The sequence below is a fragment of the Haemaphysalis longicornis genome, unplaced genomic scaffold (assembly GCF_048455015.1).
Source record: "Haemaphysalis longicornis isolate Haplotype H1 unplaced genomic scaffold, Haemaphysalis longicornis Haplotype H1 scaffold_3, whole genome shotgun sequence".
In the NCBI taxonomy this organism is placed as follows: domain Eukaryota; kingdom Metazoa; phylum Arthropoda; class Arachnida; order Ixodida; family Ixodidae; genus Haemaphysalis; species Haemaphysalis longicornis.
Genome location: NW_027526335.1, coordinates 236097156 through 236114571, shown reverse-complemented (window position 1 = coordinate 236114571; position 17416 = coordinate 236097156). Strand labels below are relative to the sequence as shown.

General features: G+C 46.2%; 1 protein-coding gene across 1 annotated transcript; it reads left to right on the top strand.

Annotated features, from left to right (window-relative positions):
* Positions 1-5325: 5325 nt before the first annotated feature.
* Positions 5326-9060, top strand: LOC144175770 (uncharacterized). The gene is made up of 3 exons (XM_077704783.1): positions 5326-5343; positions 7539-7706; positions 8806-9060. Exons 1-3 carry the CDS (start codon positions 5326-5328, stop codon positions 9058-9060), a joined length of 441 nt encoding a protein of 146 aa, XP_077560909.1.
* Positions 9061-17416: the final 8356 nt, after the last annotated feature.

Here is a 17416-nt window from a genome sequence, read left to right as displayed (position 1 = left end):
GCAGTTCTCTTTCCTCTTCTCGAGTGGAGTGTGGGAACTGACCCATATGGCAGTGACCACTTCCCCACCTCACTTACACATATAGGTAAAGGCCCATGCAGTTCATCTTCCCATAATAGGTTCAATGAAGCACGAGCTAACTGGAGCACATTTACAGAGACATCGAAACTACACCACACATCCAAGAGACACCTACACGTAGATGAAGCCGCACAACTCCTCACGGCGCACATCCTCGACGCCGCCGAAAACTCCATTCCCCACGCTCTGGTGCCCCGCGCAACCAGCGGAGGCCGTGGTGGAATCAGGACTGTAGGCGGGCGCGAGAGGCCCAGAACAAGGCGTGGGGTATCCTCCATCGGTACCCCACGTCGGGAAACCTTCTCTTGTTCAAACGGGCCAAGGCATTCGGAAAACGTGTGCGCCGTGAGGCAAATAGAGATAGCTGGCGCTCATTCATAACATCTATAAACTCGTACACAAACACACGCAAGGTATGGACACGTATACGCAAACTCAAAGGACAACACACAGCCTGCCTCTGGTCAGTACAACAGGGGACACACTGGAAGACCAGGCTGACACACCTGCACAACACTTCCAACACTTGACCAGTTCAGCACACTACACGAACACTTTCCTGAAGTATAAAGCCTCTTGTGAAAAGAAGTCCCTACACGGCAACAATAAATCACAGACTTCTTACAACTCCCTGTTTTCACTACATGAGCTGAGGGCTGCTCTGAGCACGTGTAAACCCTCAGCTCCAGGCCCAGACAACATTACATACACAATGATACAACACCTACACGCAGACACACTTGAAGCACTTCTACATCTACATAATAAAATATGGCTTTCGGTGCACATTCCACACTCTTGGAGGGAGGCCATTTTAGTGGCTTTCTTGAAGGAGGGAAAGGACCCTTCGTCCCCCTCAAGTTACCGTCCAATAGCCCTGACGAGCTGTCTGTGCAAGCTCTTCGACAAGATGATCAATCGCAGGCTCGTGTACTTCCTCGAGTACAATGGTCTTCTCGAGAGCTGCCAGGCAGGCTTTAGGGTGGGGCGATCGACAAACGATCAACTGGTTGCACTTGACTCATACATCAAGGATGCCTTCGTGCATAAGCAGTACTGCTTAACTGTTTTTTCGACCTCGAGAAGGCCTACGACACCGCTTGGGGTTATGCGATCCTTAGTGACCTCAGGTCATTCGGTGTTTCGGGTAATATGTTGAACACCCTTGTTAGTTATTTGTCGGAGAGAACGTTCAGAGTAAGAGTTGGTTGTGCACTTTCAAAGGTTCACGTCCAAGAAAATGGCGTGCCGCAAGGTGGCGTGTTGATTTGCACTCTCTTTATCGTAAAGATGAACTCTCTTGGAAAGGCACTGCCACCAACAATCTCTTAATTTATGTATGTAGACGATGTGCAAATATCTTTCAAATCATGTAATATGTCAATATGCGAACGTCAGGTTCAGCTTGGTGTCAAGGAGCTTGCCGGCTGGGCAGACAAGAATGGGTTTAAATTGAATCCTGCAAAAAGCTCCTGCCTTGTGTTCTCCAGGAAGCACGGGGTCCATCCGGACCCAGACATTACTCTGAATGGCGTGTCGCTTCCTGTGAACAAGGAGCACAGGTTCTTAGGTTTGTGTTTGACCAGAAACTCACATTCATTCCACACATCAAGAAACTTAAACATACATGTCTGAAAACAATGAATATACTTAAGGTTCTCTCCCATCAATCGTATGGTTCCGGCAAAGAGCTCCTACTACGGCTCTATACTGGTTTGGTTGGGTCTCGTTTAGACTATGGCAGTGTGGTATATGAGTCGGCGACTAAAACAGCGTTGCGAATGCTTGACCCAGTGCTACACTTGGGGCTGCGGCTTGCGTCGGGTGCTTTTCGCACTAGCCCTGTCGAGAGTCTGTATGCCGAGTGTAATAAGTGGAGCCTTGAGAACCAACGGACGTGCATGGACTTACTTTATGCTTTTAAAATTTCTTCGCTGAATAACCATCCTTTTTATCCTGTCTTTAACGACACATCCACATCTGTGCTTTTTGTAAATCGCCCATCCGTTCCTCTGCCCTTTTCACTTAGAGTGAGAGAGCGAGCCTCGGTTCTGAGCGCTTCGTTTTCAGATGTGTACAGATCATCCTTTTTAGACATTTTACCTCCTTGGAAAGTTCGTCCTGTGTCCTCTGACCTTTCTTTTATGAAACTTGACAAAACTTGGGTACCGCGAGCTGCAATACTGCAGCACTTTCTGTCTCTGCAGTTTAAATACCCACTTCCAGAATTTTACAGTGACGCGTCTAAAACCTCGACTATAGTCTCCTGCGATGCTCATGGTCCAAATTTCAGTGCAGCCAGAACCATGAGCGTCCACACAACAATTTTTTCAGCAGAAGCATATGGAATTTTACTGATTGTACGACACATACTTGAAAATCCAATTCCGAAGTCTATCATTTACACAGATTCCTTGAGTGTTGTTCGAGCACTGTCATCGCATACACCCCCCAAAAACCACATAGTTAATCTTGTATTTAACACTATCATGTCTGTGTATGCACAGAAGCATCAGCTGCTCCTCTGCTGGGCCCCAGGGCACGCTGGGATCGCTGGGAACGAGTTGGCAGACGAGACGGCCGCTGCTGCTGCACTCAAAAACACTGTAGACATTACAACGATATCCTACACAGACCTCAAGCCACACATAAGACAACACCTGCGCAGAACATGGCAAACACACTGGGACGAACAGACAGACAACAAACTACATGTAATAAAGCCACACTTGGGACGGTACACAGCTGACTCACACAACCGACACACGGAAGTCGCATTGGGTAGGCTGCGGATAGGGCACACCCATGCGACGCATTCGTATCTGCTGACGGGATCTTCTAGACCCCAGTGCAGCAGGTGCGGAGAGGCCCTATCCGTAGTGCACATACTAATCACATGCAAGGCACTTCACACAACACGACACAAATACTTCAGAGAACTCTACAGACAACATATTTCCCTACATCCATCTCTGTTTCTGGGTGACGATGCCATGTTTTCCGTTAAACGTGTGTTTGAGTACTTGTCAGATGTGAATTTTTTAAACCTCAATTCCTATCACGCATAATCAAATCTGGCCCTATACACCAGCCATCACCATTGCCGTTATTTGATTTTATTGTTGTTTTGGCTTTAGTAGCCACTATTTTATTTTAGATACTTTTGTTTGGCGCTCTTTGCCCCAGCTGGCCTTGCGCCAAAAAACTCTAACCATCATCATCAGGAATGTAAAAGGGATCACCAGCACTTTCCTTTCAGTGGGTGTGTTGATAATAGCTGAATTAATTTTGTACCACCTTCACCAGTTATAAGGGGACAGTGCATTCCCATTAGGTGAAGCAAAAGTCACTTAATGAAGATACCATAGTTCAATCAAAACCTTCATCGGAGAGTGCGATTTCACCGAGGCAATCCCCCCACCCCTTACCCAACCCTCCATCACTTTTCCCACAGCCCTTAACGAGCGATGGGAGACCTTGCTAACCAACCCCGCCTTGGGAGACCAGCTCGTCCTGTTCTCCAGGGGCCAGGCAGCCGCGGAAGCATATGGGTCCCATGAAGACGGAACCACCCCATCCGGCACGTAGTCGCCACAATTTTGTGCGGCTAAATAAAGTTGTTCTCTCTCTCTCTCAGTTCAAATAAACATTTCATCTCTCTCTCTCTCTCTCTCTAACTCTGTGCTGCTTGTGATGTCGGCTCAGAAAAACTTCACTGAAACAAACATTAAAGCCAACGTGTTCGGAGGCCCTGTTGCACCCAACACTGACTCTTTTTTTCCGGGATATTCGATTGCAATGAAACGTTGTGGCCAAACAGCCTCGTATCTGTTCCAATTTCTTTTGTGCATTATACTACTAGCTCCATAGTTGTTAACTCTGGATGACTGGTGTTGGTATCACTTGAAGCTTACAGCCGAATTATTAGGTGAAGCAATGCAGACTTTTAGTGGGTGGTGTTCTGGATCTCTCATGTAACTGACCGATGTGAACTTTTGGGCGACTTCAGACGTGTAAAGTGCAAAATTTGGATGAGATTCAACGAAGGATGACATGAACAATTGCTATTTCCAACTAGGATTTATTGGTAAGATATATTCGCATATATACAAGCAAAATTTTGACACGAGACAGAGGAGGATGACAGGAACAAGTGCAACAAAGTATTACTGCTAAAGTACAATTGTGTATATAGAAACCATGTGCACATCAGTAAAAAAAGCAAATTCCAGCACACAAAACAGTCATGCACAGGCACATGATAATATTTGTGACACAGCTCATGCCCTGATATACAAAATATAACAAGAGATCGAAACTTTAGGCAAAATGCCCATTTTTTTCCTGGTGTCCCTGTCAAGTTCATTCAACCAATAAGCACAAACTACAGGAATTGAAATTTAATCAACCGTTGATTGTGCCTATAAGAGCTTATTTTTAGATTCGTGCCTCTATTGGCTTTTTGTTGCCCTAAAAATACCTTGTTAGGCTTGCCGAGTCCATTTTACGTAACGTGTTGCCCCAAAACATACCACCAGAGTCCACTCTTTAGAACCTATACCTGCTATCAATGGGCAAAGACATTTTGAAAATTTACGACTTAGTGACTCATGTATGTGGATTTCAGTGGACAGGGTATTACATGTGTCCAGATTGAAAAAGTGTGAGGGCCACTCCAACTAGACGCCTTTGAAGAGAAACTTCCTCTCGGAAACAGTGCAAAGAAGAGAGCAGATGCATCGGCAACTTTGGGGGCAGAGATTTTTGAGTCTTAAGAAAGCAGAAGGACCTGAAGGCAGTAATTTGGCAAAGAGTCTGGTATGGCGAGGAGAAAATGTGGTCGGCAAAGTGTTAGAAACATTCAGGCTGTCTTTGCAATCACCGGATGGAAATATTGAATAGTGACCATGCATATGCTGGAAGACTCAAAGCATCTTCCTGTCCCAGTGCTTTACAGCGCTGATTGAGTTAGTGCACACGTGTGTTCCTGCGTTGAGCATTTGCAGTTTTGAGAGCACAATGCACAGTTGAGAGTTCAAAGGCAATTGGAGTGACAATAGCATGAGTGCAGGTGGCTATTGACATCTCGATGGGGAAGACTCGCATAAATGACTCGTCCTTCTCTCAGTGGAATGGCCGCTTCTATGGGCAACCCAAAGTGGGTCTCAGAAATTGAAGTCATGGGTGTAAAACACCATGGGATCATGGGTGTAAAACGCCATGGGATCATGGGTGTAAAACGCCATGGGAAAAGGTGTGTTGGTCAGGGAAGTCTTGCCATAAAAATAAGAGTACAGCGCTATGACCACTTACAGCTGGATGAACTTCGCTTTGCTCTCATTTATAAAGGTTGAGATTATGCTGAGCTGGGTGTGTTTCTGCACTAAGGAAACAGAGAAACAATAAAATACCACGACACTGCAAATGGCTTATCTGTTAATATTCTCGTCCTGTACTGTCATTAGGTGCAATTAGGCCAGGTAGGGCAGTTACAGCTGCAGGAGGTGCATATAAGAAAGGCTGATCACCACTGGCTGCCTGCGAGGTGCACTTATCAAACTTTACATGCCTTCAGCTTCCCACTGCTTTACGATATTAAGTTTGCTCTTTTCACCAGTTAGACCGATTAGGCAATGTAAAATAGTATGTATGTGAGGCACTTGTATTTGGAAGCCCGCATCATACAGCTGCCTTGCAAAAATAGCTGCCCGTGCAAGCATCGCACTCAGCCACAAAGAGCGCAGACATCAAGGGCGATAGCAAGCTAAGTGCAATGGCTTGGCTAATCTCGCCTTTACCATAAAACAAATTGTCCGTTAGTGGGACTGACCTCTTCAGCTTCAGCTTTCATTAAAGGTTTTCTCTCTCTCGCTCTCTTTGTCACCGTGGAATTCGTAGATATACCAGAACACAGTGAACTCGACCACGTCTCATTAGCGCATTTACCTGTCGCCGAAAAAACAAGCCGAATGTGGTACGTCCACTTTGGCACCCCAAAGCACACAATCATTTCCACATCACTGAATTCGCTGCATCACAGCACGGCATATCCTCGCTTGGTGAACAATTTTGCTGCATGTTGTTGCTGACGGCAACGTGACTTGTATACTTGTAGGATATGGGGGCGCATAACTAGTGGTGTCACACTTCGTCCTCGATTCTCTAAGGAAAAAATCGGTGTCGTCGCGTTGTCGCCGTTTCACCGGCGGAGCTCAAGGTGACGGCTTCATTCGTGAGCTGGCTCAAAGAAGCAGAACCGGACGCCGAGGGACAGTTCGACGATACACTTCAACATATCATAAAAACTGGGATTAGCGCTTTAAAGAACAGGACACACGTAAGAGAAAATGGACAGGACTGGCGCCAGTCCTGTCCATTTTCTCTTACGTGTGTCCTGTTCTTTAAAGCGCTAATCCCAGTTTTTATGATCATGAACCAACTAGCCCAGCAACAAGTTTTACTAAACTTCAACATATCACGCGGGTATCATCTACGTTGAAAGAAACCAACTCGGGCGCAGAACAAATTCCCAGGGCAAAATGACGCAATAACAATAAAAAAACCGGCGAAGCGACCGTAGCGCACACACACGATGCCTTTGGCAATTGCCTCCACTGCTTTGGCTGAAGCCTTGGGTGAAACTAAAGGAAGCGACAGCTACGTTGACAGAAACTCGGTCATCAAACAAACGCCAAAGCGAACCCACCGCTGCAGAAGGGCGCACTTGCGCAATGGTGATATAAGACACCTTACCGAAGTGCATAGCTTCTTGATACTATGAGCAGTGCCTTCGTGAAAAAAGTAAAAACAACAAAAAAAAGCCCACAGCCTAGGAAGTGACGAAAATGTCTTTATCATGTGACTTTTGGCTGTGACGTCACGACCTGGATCTGTTGATGGCTGGTAAGAGCGTCCCCACCATAATCACACAAGCATATCGGGCCTGCAGGCGCGGAACCCTGATTGGTCCATTAAAATGACGTCACACACACATTAACGGATGTGACGTTTGATTTTTTTTCTCGCCAGGGCAGTCATTTGGCAGCGTGAGGCGTGAGTTCAGAGGACGGTTCTCTGGTTCTCTGTTCTGTGGTTCATCCTTTGTGCAACGCCAGGCAGCCAGGTTCGAGTGATGTCATTACGCGGAGTTTTAGTTGGCGACAGCCAACGCAAATTCATGTGCAGGTTGCGGCTGCGCTTGTTGCCGTTTGTGGAGACATGTACATTTAGCTTCGGTGGCCACAACACACCCCGGCTGTCCGAAGCCGTGTCGCGCTTGCGGTGCCGGCCGGCAGATTTCGGCGTTCTCTATGTTAGGGGAACGATCTAGGCCAGACCGGCGCAGATCCGCAGCGGATATGTGACAGCATCAAGGTGTGTACATAGGAAACACTCGCACTATTTTGTTTGTGTGGGAAGGCGGGTGGACATCAAATGTCGCCCTGTTTGTGTTGTAGGCCCTGGTGACCCAGCTGCAGCGCGAGGTGGCCCCTGCAGTGTACGTCTTCACGGTGTTGTCTCGTTGCTTCCAGTCGGCAAGCGCGAGTTCCACTCGTCGCTTGCTGAACAGGAAGCTAACGGCCACCCTGAAGCGTATGCGGGACGTCTACATACTGAACGCCGAGGTAACAATGGACGAGCTCGTATAGGCCTACGTGTATGGTTTTGTACTCTAGTGGCTACGTATAACTATATTTCTAACGTGGCCTTAAAAAATTAGAAATTGTACACAAATTTAGCCAGTTTTGCGTGGAATTATGTGCATAGAAGGTACCATTCCGTTGTGAAATACATGTTGACCGACCATGTGCTTCCCCTTCGACGTCGCTGTGCTCTCGAAATGCATGTTATCAAACTTGCCGTACCCCCTAGCGTTTGCACTGAGAGTCGGAAATAGGAGCTAAAAGTCCCACTTTGTATGAAACTTAGGAGAAGTCCGCCTTACAAAATTAGTAATGGCAGAGTACCACTAAATGTTTGCTACATGGTTTAATATCCCAGCTACATTAGGGTCCGAATGTCATTTTAACCAAATGGGGTTCTTCGAATGTCATTCAGCATCCGCCGTGCTACACTACAATTTCGATGGTATTTGAAAGATTTCACAATTGCTCGCCGTGCTGTAGTGGCACTGTTGTCGCCCCGTTTCGTTTTCGTACAATAATACAACGATCAAATTTAGGAGCAGTCTAAGGCAGTAAAATGATGTCAAATTAGAAGAGGCACCAGTTTTTACTCTAATGTGGCGGCTGTCTTGCGTAGTTTTTTTTTGCGACTGACCCAGTGGTTTTGAGAGTATTAAATACGTTTGTTTCATATTTTAAGTAAATCTGCAGTGAACAAAGTTCCACAAGCAAATATTTTGTTTGTTTTACGTACGGAAGTATTATATCTTTTTCTGCCGATCGAAGACGCTGCGTGCGAGTGCTAAAAATGGCATTTGAAATCTCAAATGCCCATTTTGGTGCTTATTTGGCTCGAATATCATTTGAGCCGAATGGCATTTCAAAACCTAGTGTAGCAGGGGCATAAAAATAACTTATTTATGGCAGAGAGTCGCACTAAATGTTTGCATACATGGTTAAAAAAGAACTTAGTAGTGAGCCGATGCCTTCGCATTTCTTTGCGAGTTCTGTTGTTACCAAACACCAAATATCTGTACTGTGAACTGTGCTTGCATTTGCCCTGACAGTCTGCTTGCTTTGTTGTTGAATTTGTGCGCAGCACCGTTTCCTGAACGCGACCAAACAGCCGAAGCGGTCCCTGTTTGCCGCGGATGGATACCACGTGTCCAGGGATCGTGGCATGGACGAGATGTTCGCGATCCTTGTGAAGGCGCTGGCCAGGCGGTATGGGCGGGGCATTCTCTCGCCAGAACGAGCTGCACCTGGTGCCAAGTACACCTTCAACCGCTGTGTCCGCTGTGGAGCCAAGGGCCACGAGAGGAACGACTGCCTGCAATACTGCTCGCCGTCCTGAGGTGCAACGAGGCACCACCGAAGACCATCGGCTTGTTGAAACGGCCCTTTTCAGGGCCACATATTCGCCTGCCATGCGGGATTCGCTGCAGCCAACCCTTGTCACCCCGTAACCTACTCTCTCTAGTGCTATGGTCAGCATAAAACCCTACTTGGTGAATAGGTGGTGGAGAAAACTACTTGCACATTCATTGCAGTACAGGCAGCTAACCGTGTGCATAAACATGCAGCCATGATTTGTGCTCGCCCAAGGCCGAGAGTTGCACTTTCTTTTTATATGCTCTTAATTTCAAAATTCCCGACTTGCATGTATACCTTCTCCCAAACACGAATCACAAATGGTTTGTTCCATCCAGTTGATGAAGCCTGAGCGCCACCCGCCGCGGTGGCTCAGTGGCTAAGGCGTTGCGCTGCTGAGCACAAGATCGCAGGTTCGATTCCCGGGCTCGGCGGACGCTTTTCTGATGGAGGTGAAAAGCAAAAACGCCCGTGTGTGGGAGTTTTCGGCGCACGTTACAGATACCCAGGTGGTCAAAATTAATCCGGAGCCCTTCACTACGGCGCGCCTCATTGCCTGCATTGCGTCTGCGCCTTAAATCCTACAATCAATGAAGCCTCAGCGTGTCCTCTGCCCTAGGGAAATTTGCTGCTAATAGCCATGCCGCATTGTTTATTTCGGCAACCGCTGATTTGCACAGAAGATGCCACACTTGCTTCCATTTACTGAATACTGCATGGCTGTGTCTGCTTAACACATCATTTCTGCTTGCATGCAGATACTATATATACTGTTAACACCTAACCTGAACCAAAGACATTATGGCTAGCAATTTGTATGGCTAGATGTTTGTACGAGACATGCACACTTCATTGCACGACATCTTCAGTATTAGCTTTAAAATAGCTTTCTACTTGCTGCTGTTCTGCATCACAGCTTTAGGGCAGTTTACATTGGCATGTTGTAAGCTTTACTGTGCATCTCTGAAAGCTCACGCATTCTGCAATTAAATGCAGTTGCTGCAGTGTTTTTGACCCTCTTTGCTGCTTTGCTGCTGTTTTGGCACAAATACTTCGTTGGCCAATTTTACTTGTGTGTGCTTGCTGCATGAATATTGTCTGTACTGTACTCTTGCCTCTGCAGAGAAAGGAATGGATTCAGATGACAGAGCATGCATTTGAAGTCTGTGAGAGGGGCCTTTGTGTTGCAGTGGACAGTAGGAGGCTGATTATGCACAAACATTAGTCATCGTGACTCAAAATGGCCATGGCAACCAACCTGCACCAAGCCATTTTGCTAAGAGACTTTATTTTGTTACCTCTTCATGTGCGCTGCAGTCTACCATGTAGGATACCGCTACTATGAAAACTCCTTTTGCTTGAAAACAAGCGCCTTGATCTCTGATGTGTTGAGGTTTGTTGCCTTTTACTGGGTTTCATGATGGTTCTCGAAACACTTACAAACCACTGCATTGCACACACCCTTGATAAGCATCAGTTTCTTTCTGAATAAACAAAATTAACCATAAGGCTACCACGTTAGGACGACCTGATTGTTTGGTTGATCATTAGCGAATAAAAAAATTTTGTAACGCAGTGAAGGTGCTTATCCATCAACACACCATAAGGAATAACTGTTGAGCCATTGCTTTGACAAGGGGAGTTATCTGAAGGCGATTCCTCTTGTTGAAATGTTGGCTTCATCAAGTTTCCCATTGTGGTGCTCAAAAATTGACACAGCTGTGAAAGACCCAGAAAACCTCGCATTTCCATCATGCAAACCAGCATGAATGCCATTTTTCTTGGAATGCTGCAGGTGCACAACAAACCACCACGTGGAAATTAAGTTGCAGAAGTTCATAATCAAGCGGTACTGTTGCCAGTCTTTCAAATGAGGGGTTCTCGTGGCAGCCTCCACCATGCACTCAATAGTTCCCATTTCTCACCCTGGCCTAGAGCCCCCTGGCCTATATTGCTGTCTGTAGCAAAGAGATGTCTCTGAAGCAAACTTTCCAGATAAATAAATCATGCTTATTTGGATTCGTATAAATACAGTGTAGGCCCCATTGCCAAGGTAGTGTGGCAACACTCCTATTAGAGCACATCTCAAGCAATAAGGGAAACACCGACTGCAGCCCAGGCGACACATTTCTCACCATGCCTTCAGCTCCCTCAGTGTTGCATTCACAGCTCAAAATTAAAGTTCTTGGAGCACCAGTGACTTGTCCAGTAACAGGCGCAGCAGGCAATGGGGATGGAGCATCTTCATGACAACAGGAACTTGCTGAATACAGAAAAATTAAACACATACAGCATGAGTGACCATGCTGACAGGTAATAAACGAGTTTGTTCTCAGCTCGCAAAAAAGCCTAGCACATTTGGGGAGACGGCGGGGGTAGTGCACATCCAACTGCAGGCAAAAGTGGCGACATTCCAAGGCACTAAAATTTTTGTAGTGCCTGTGAATGTGGTCTACTCCTAGCAAGCGAAAAAAATGTACAGAGGCTGTAAGCGAGCCTTCACATCCGTCAACGGTAGTGAAACCCAAACGTCAATCTGAGCAAGCCACGAGTTCTTTTGTAGCATGCTTTGGCAGCATGAGAAGCTAAGGAGGGTTGCAGCATGCAGTCACTGAGGACAGCCAGGCTGTAACTGCGGGGAATAAATAGGCAAAATACGATGGTGCCGTTGTTTCAAGATTACGGTGCACATTAAATAGCCCCAGGTTGTCTAAATTGGTCCGTAGCCCTCCACTATGCTGTGCTTAATGGCCCAGGTGTTGCTTCCTTTTTTTAAGATTAAACAGCGTAAGCAAAAGCAGGCATTTTCTGTTGTACAGGAGTATCTGTCCCCACAGTTGGCCTCTTCTAGCACTGCTAGTTTAGCCGTGATCAATTGTAGCAGCACCGAATCCCCCCCCCCCTCGGCTATCCAAAAAGAACCCATGGCAGCATGCTACCGAAGCGTGAGTGGACAGGGCTGCAGCACCGGGTGGGCCATTGTGGGCCGTGGCCCAGGGTGGAAGTCCTCTGGAGCTTAACGGGCTCAGGCAGGGTTGGGTATGCACCATCCCGGGGAAACGGGCGCTGGATGAGGGGTGCAAGAAAACATACAGGCAGTCCAGAGCAACATGTTCAGGTCCGAAACAGGCTAAGTTGACGGCATGCGCACACATAAGCATGATATAGAACCCCGATTTCTGTGGGCACTATAGAACACCGGGCACTAGCTTTCATAGTCCCGTCACCTGTTGGTCCGCGTGTGCAAGCACCACTCCTACCAAGCAGAGGCATGGGCTTGAGTTGCAACATGCTTGGGCCAACCTAGATGAACCACCCAGTTCAGTTTTCAGTCCAAAGATTACACCGCGGGATGACATGCAATTTAAACGCAACTGTAGTGCATACCATAAATACAACAACACATTTATTCTTAATGATACTGCCATCTTTTACCAAACAGGAATGTGCAGGCTGAGTTTTTGAAATGAAGCATATGTTGTGCTGGTTGAAATCTGCTAATACTAGCCCGCCTCCTTGGTAGGAGCCTCCCTATCCGCCACCTGGGAGACGCGCTCTCTGAAGCAGGCAGGCTCTGCTAAGAGAAAAGTGTTCTGGCGCACTGCCAGATGCAGCATAACACTGCAGTCTCACCATGGGAAGACCCGAAGACGTAATAAACAGCATCAAGTAAGATTACTTTCATAGGCTGTACCAAGCATAAAGCGCCGAGCGCACCGCATTTGCTGTATTCAATACGCGACGGTACACTTCGTCTGCTCAGGAAGCTCGTGGCGACGGTAAAGCCTGTGCCGGTAAGTTACCGTTCACGTTAACTCTCGCGCATGCGCAGTCGATTGCCGCAAACACGGTAACGCTATGCTAAAGCTCTCTATTATGTTGCGTTGCCTTGATTCCAAGATTTTTTTTAGCGCCGCGACGGTACACTTCGCGGTACACCGTCGCGTATTGACCGAAACACAGACACACCGTGCGCTGTGCGTCTTCTGTTTCGGTCCGCCGTCTTTGCGGCGCTTTTAAACCCTTGCAGTGATGTACCAACTCGCCAGAACCACGACTCCGCGTCGCAATATTGTTGTAATATGGTGAATGCGCGCAACTGCCACTTGCGAACGTTACCATGCTAATACGTTAGGCCTAAAAATTTGGAACAGTCACAACATGAAGCAAGCGGAAGTTGATTTTACACAGTGACGGATATACGTCGGCTCACATTTACATTTCATTTGATTCAGTTTAGCTAACAGAAGGAAATATACCGCCCTGCATTAATTGCAACGTCAATGAGCGTGGATAGGCCTACGTTGGATACGTTGGATACGTTGAAGCGTGGATAGGCCTACGTTGAAGCTTAACCAAGTTTTGTAACACAGTCGCAAATAAAACAATGAAGTCATCGTTTCTATCTAACACAAATGTCCATTCAATTAAATACGAATATCTCTTCGCTCATATTTACATTTTCTTACTTCTAAACGCTGCTCACTGCTATTCAAGGTCAGGTGCGATAAGAGGCCTTACATTACTGGGCACAATACTAGATGAAGCGGATTAACACCGGTGAAATAAAAGCAAACTATTCCAAGTTTTCTTACCTTCAGCGCTTCCGAAGACCAGTTGCACAATCTCAGCGTCGAAATCGTGCATCGCTCTGTGGTAGATGAGGTTATCAAAGGTTGCAACGCGGTGACCGCATTTGTCACACTTAATGTGGCTTTTTGAGCTTGTCCCCTCTTTGTGGTGCACGTTTCTCTCGTGTTTAAGCATGTCTTCTCGGTGCAAAAACACCTTGTCGCAGCGCTTACGATCCTCATCGGTGGGAGAACCCGCCATGCCGAAGAAAAATAAACATGCCGTAAACGTCGGAGGTCAAAACAGCCCGTCTTTCTCCCAGTAAAAAAAAATGACGTCGCATCCGCTTGTAAACCAACCAATCAGCGTGTTTAGAATTGACCAATCAGGGTTCCGCGCCTACTGGCCCGATATGCTTGTCATAATCACGCCCATTGAGGCGTACGATCGCATCACCAGTTTCCCCTCTAGTTATATTATGGGTAAGTCTCGTGCCCCGCGCGGGGCACGAGATCTAGCCCCCTCGCGGTGGCGTCTGCCCCGCAGAAGTGACGTCAAACTAAACTAGTCACGTGACTTCCTGTGACGTGACTACATTTTTTTTCACAATCGAGGACGTTGTTTGAAGGCGTGTGCATGTGTGCGCCATGTGGGATTCCGGCCGTGGCTCCAATCGCAAGCCTGCGCAACGTTATGTCCTTATCGCCTTGCACAGCGGCAGCCTTGCTGCGCTTTTTTCTTGTTGGGAGGATTGTTTGCAATTATTTATCGCCTATTTTTCGTGAACTTGCTGCTGCTAGTTTTGGTAAGCCTAACGCATCCTATTTTGGCAAGCTGCTTCGCCCCGCTTTTTTCCGTGCAAATTGTTACCGTTAAAAATATGTTGCGTGCCATCGGCTTTATACTCCTGCATTCGTTGTATACTTATTCCGATCGCTACTTGCATTCCAAGCCTTGTATTTTGATTCTGGTGTAAACCGTGCGGATCAGTTTTCCAGCGCTTCGCGCCGTGGCCAACGAGGTAGCTTACTTTGATGACGCGATAACACCAGCGACGCAGTGTTAGCGGCGTCAGTGTGGGCACGAATCAAGTATCGTCAGGTAGCGCAGGGCACCATCGAACGCAATTCGTCTTCGCATGTAGCCTGTTCTGCAATTTTTCTCTCGGGGCAGTGCACGAAATCTGCAGGGAGCGCAGCTCCACTATCGTGGGTGGCCTGGTGAACGGGAGAGCCCAGAAGCTGCGCGTCCATGGGCAGCATAGGTACTCAAGCTATCACTGAAACCAGCCGCTCAATGGCTGGCTTCCTGTGCAAGGAGGCTCAAGCTCCACGTGCAAGTTCGGGAAAAGTCAAGCCGATAAGATCGCCGTTTGTGCTTTCTTAGCATTTTGAAAGCACTTGTGTTAAATAGTGCTTTCAAGTTTGGTGTCCTCAAGGTAAACAAGTGAATCTATGTTTTTCGAATTTGTTGTTTCGAATAATAGTATTGTGCTTTCATGATAGGCAAGACCTCAAATGAGCTGCGAATTCTAAGCAATCTGTAGGCAGCACAGAAAACAACGTTTTGTCTACCTTGGAATTTTCTACATAGGGTACGTGGAACTGCCAGCTAGCAAATTTAATGCAAGCTTGTTATCTGCTCAATTGTAGTAAAGAGGTTGCAAGGGATAGATAGGATAGCCCTCCCTCCTCACCAGCTGATCGTCTGGCAGCGTCTCATAACTTTGTTCACAATTGCCGCATAGATTTTATTTCCCTAACCTTTGCCCCACTGCCTTCTGCCTTCTTCAACCCGGTTAGTCAACAAAACTTCATCCTGCATCTGTTCTGATTATGTATTTTGGTAGGCTAGTTTTTTGTTTACTCTTGTGTTTGGCTTGGAAGTCAACATAACCAACCACACAATACTTTCATGCCCACTCAGTTGGATGGCCAGTAATGGTGAGAGCTTCTCTCGAAGGCTTACAGTGGATTCATGAATTCTGATTGACTGTGACAATAATGTACCTCAAGGTTCGCACAGGTCCTTGAAAACCCTTGAATTTAGAAGTGTAAATTTCAAGGCCTGAAAAGTAATGGAATTTTTAAAGGGTCCTTAAAAACCCTTGATTTTTCTGGAGATAACCAATGGCCCTATCTTTTCACAAGAATTTAAAGTGTTTGTCGTGAATTTTAGGTTTTAAAAATGTACAGAAACATTGTAACTATCAAGTTTTAGTGTATTGCGTGAAATTACGAGTTGTGGATTCTTATTATTACGAGGCAACATTGGGAGCAGCACTCCCCAAGAGAATTCATGTCACGATGCAATCCCGTGAAAGCCAGCTTCTGTTCTCTATCTTGCATGTTCTGTCTAGTCTGTGGACGGCCTTTCATTGCATGTTTACTGTGCCCCATACGCTCCATCTGCGTTTGCTTTTACGTGCAAATGGTGGACGTGTACACAGTTCATCCTGCCTTGCAGCAACACTTGCTGAGTTAATTTCAGCTGATACTCTTGCTGACAAAGCAGGAGATGCACGCAACATTAACTAAGTTTTGAAATCAAACAGCCTCAGCAAAACACCAAGAAAAAGGAAAAACCTCTAAATATAAACTGTGAAAAAAACATAAAGCTGGGGGAGCATTCATGAACCCATAGCTATTATCTAAATGTGCAATAATGTTCTTAGGTACCAGGCAATATCAAAATTTTGCATTTTGTTGAAAAAGTTATCAATAATCCCAGATAAAACATAAGATGGGGACCTTGAAAATGTGTTTTCTGGTCCTTGAAAGTCCTTAAAAACCCTTGAATTTTTGCTTTTGAAGCCCGTACGAACCCTGCATCTTGAGCACCCTGTGGAATTCAACTCAACGTTAATTTTTGTGTTCACAGCTGTTAATTGTCTGCTCTGTGCTTGGGGGAGGGGGGTGAACCTGGAGCCAAGGACACCTATGTGGACGTGAATGTCTTTGTTGGTGTTTGTAAATATTGGAGTACAGCTGAAAGCTGTATGTATCGTGGAGGGCTTCAACAATAAAATGACTCCAATGAACGTACTTCTGCTTTGGTGTCAATGGGCAGCATGTGAGCATTGATTAGAGCTTCGCTGTTGACATTTATGTTACACAAAAACAGGCTTGATCAGGCACTGTAGCAAGTCTTTATGAAAAAACACGGGAAATAAACTGGACAACAAAGTGTGAACACATGGACCCTGTTAATCACAGCACCTTTCCTTGTACTTCAGTACTATTATTGTCGCTGTATTTTTCCCTAAAATATAAACCAACTCTCCCACCATCACACCTTCAGACAGCAAACACGGTGTTTGAAAATGACAAGTGATTATACTAAATTTACGTGGTTGTGAAAAAAGTCAGTGAGTAGCTCTACTTTCTCTGCACAGCATGTGAAGTTCCTTTTCCAAACAAAACACCACGGTTTCTGGCACAATATACAGAAAAAATGCCAAATAAGCAAGTGAATCCTTCTAGCACTACACTACAGTCCTGCAGGAAAGCCAAACCACCAAGTGATCTTTTTGCATGAGTGCAAAGCTCTGCAGAGAAGCCAAGAAAGATTCCTTTTTTGTTGACACCAAAGCTCTGCTGGAAAGCCAAAACGTGTGGCTTCTGTCACTGCTGATTTGCTCTAAGACAGGCATGTGAATGTATTGCAGTAAGGCATTTTTTGTGTATATGTCCTTCATACCTAGATAAATATGAACCAGGCTGGCTGTGTAACAAACGTCAAGTGAGGTTGCAACAAAATGTTTTATG

Coding starts and splice junctions, on each gene's coding strand:
- LOC144175770 (XM_077704783.1), top strand. Junction 7,707..8,805: donor TCTACATACTGAACGCCGAG/GTAACAATGGAC, acceptor ATTTGTGCGCAG/CACCGTTTCCTGAACGCGAC.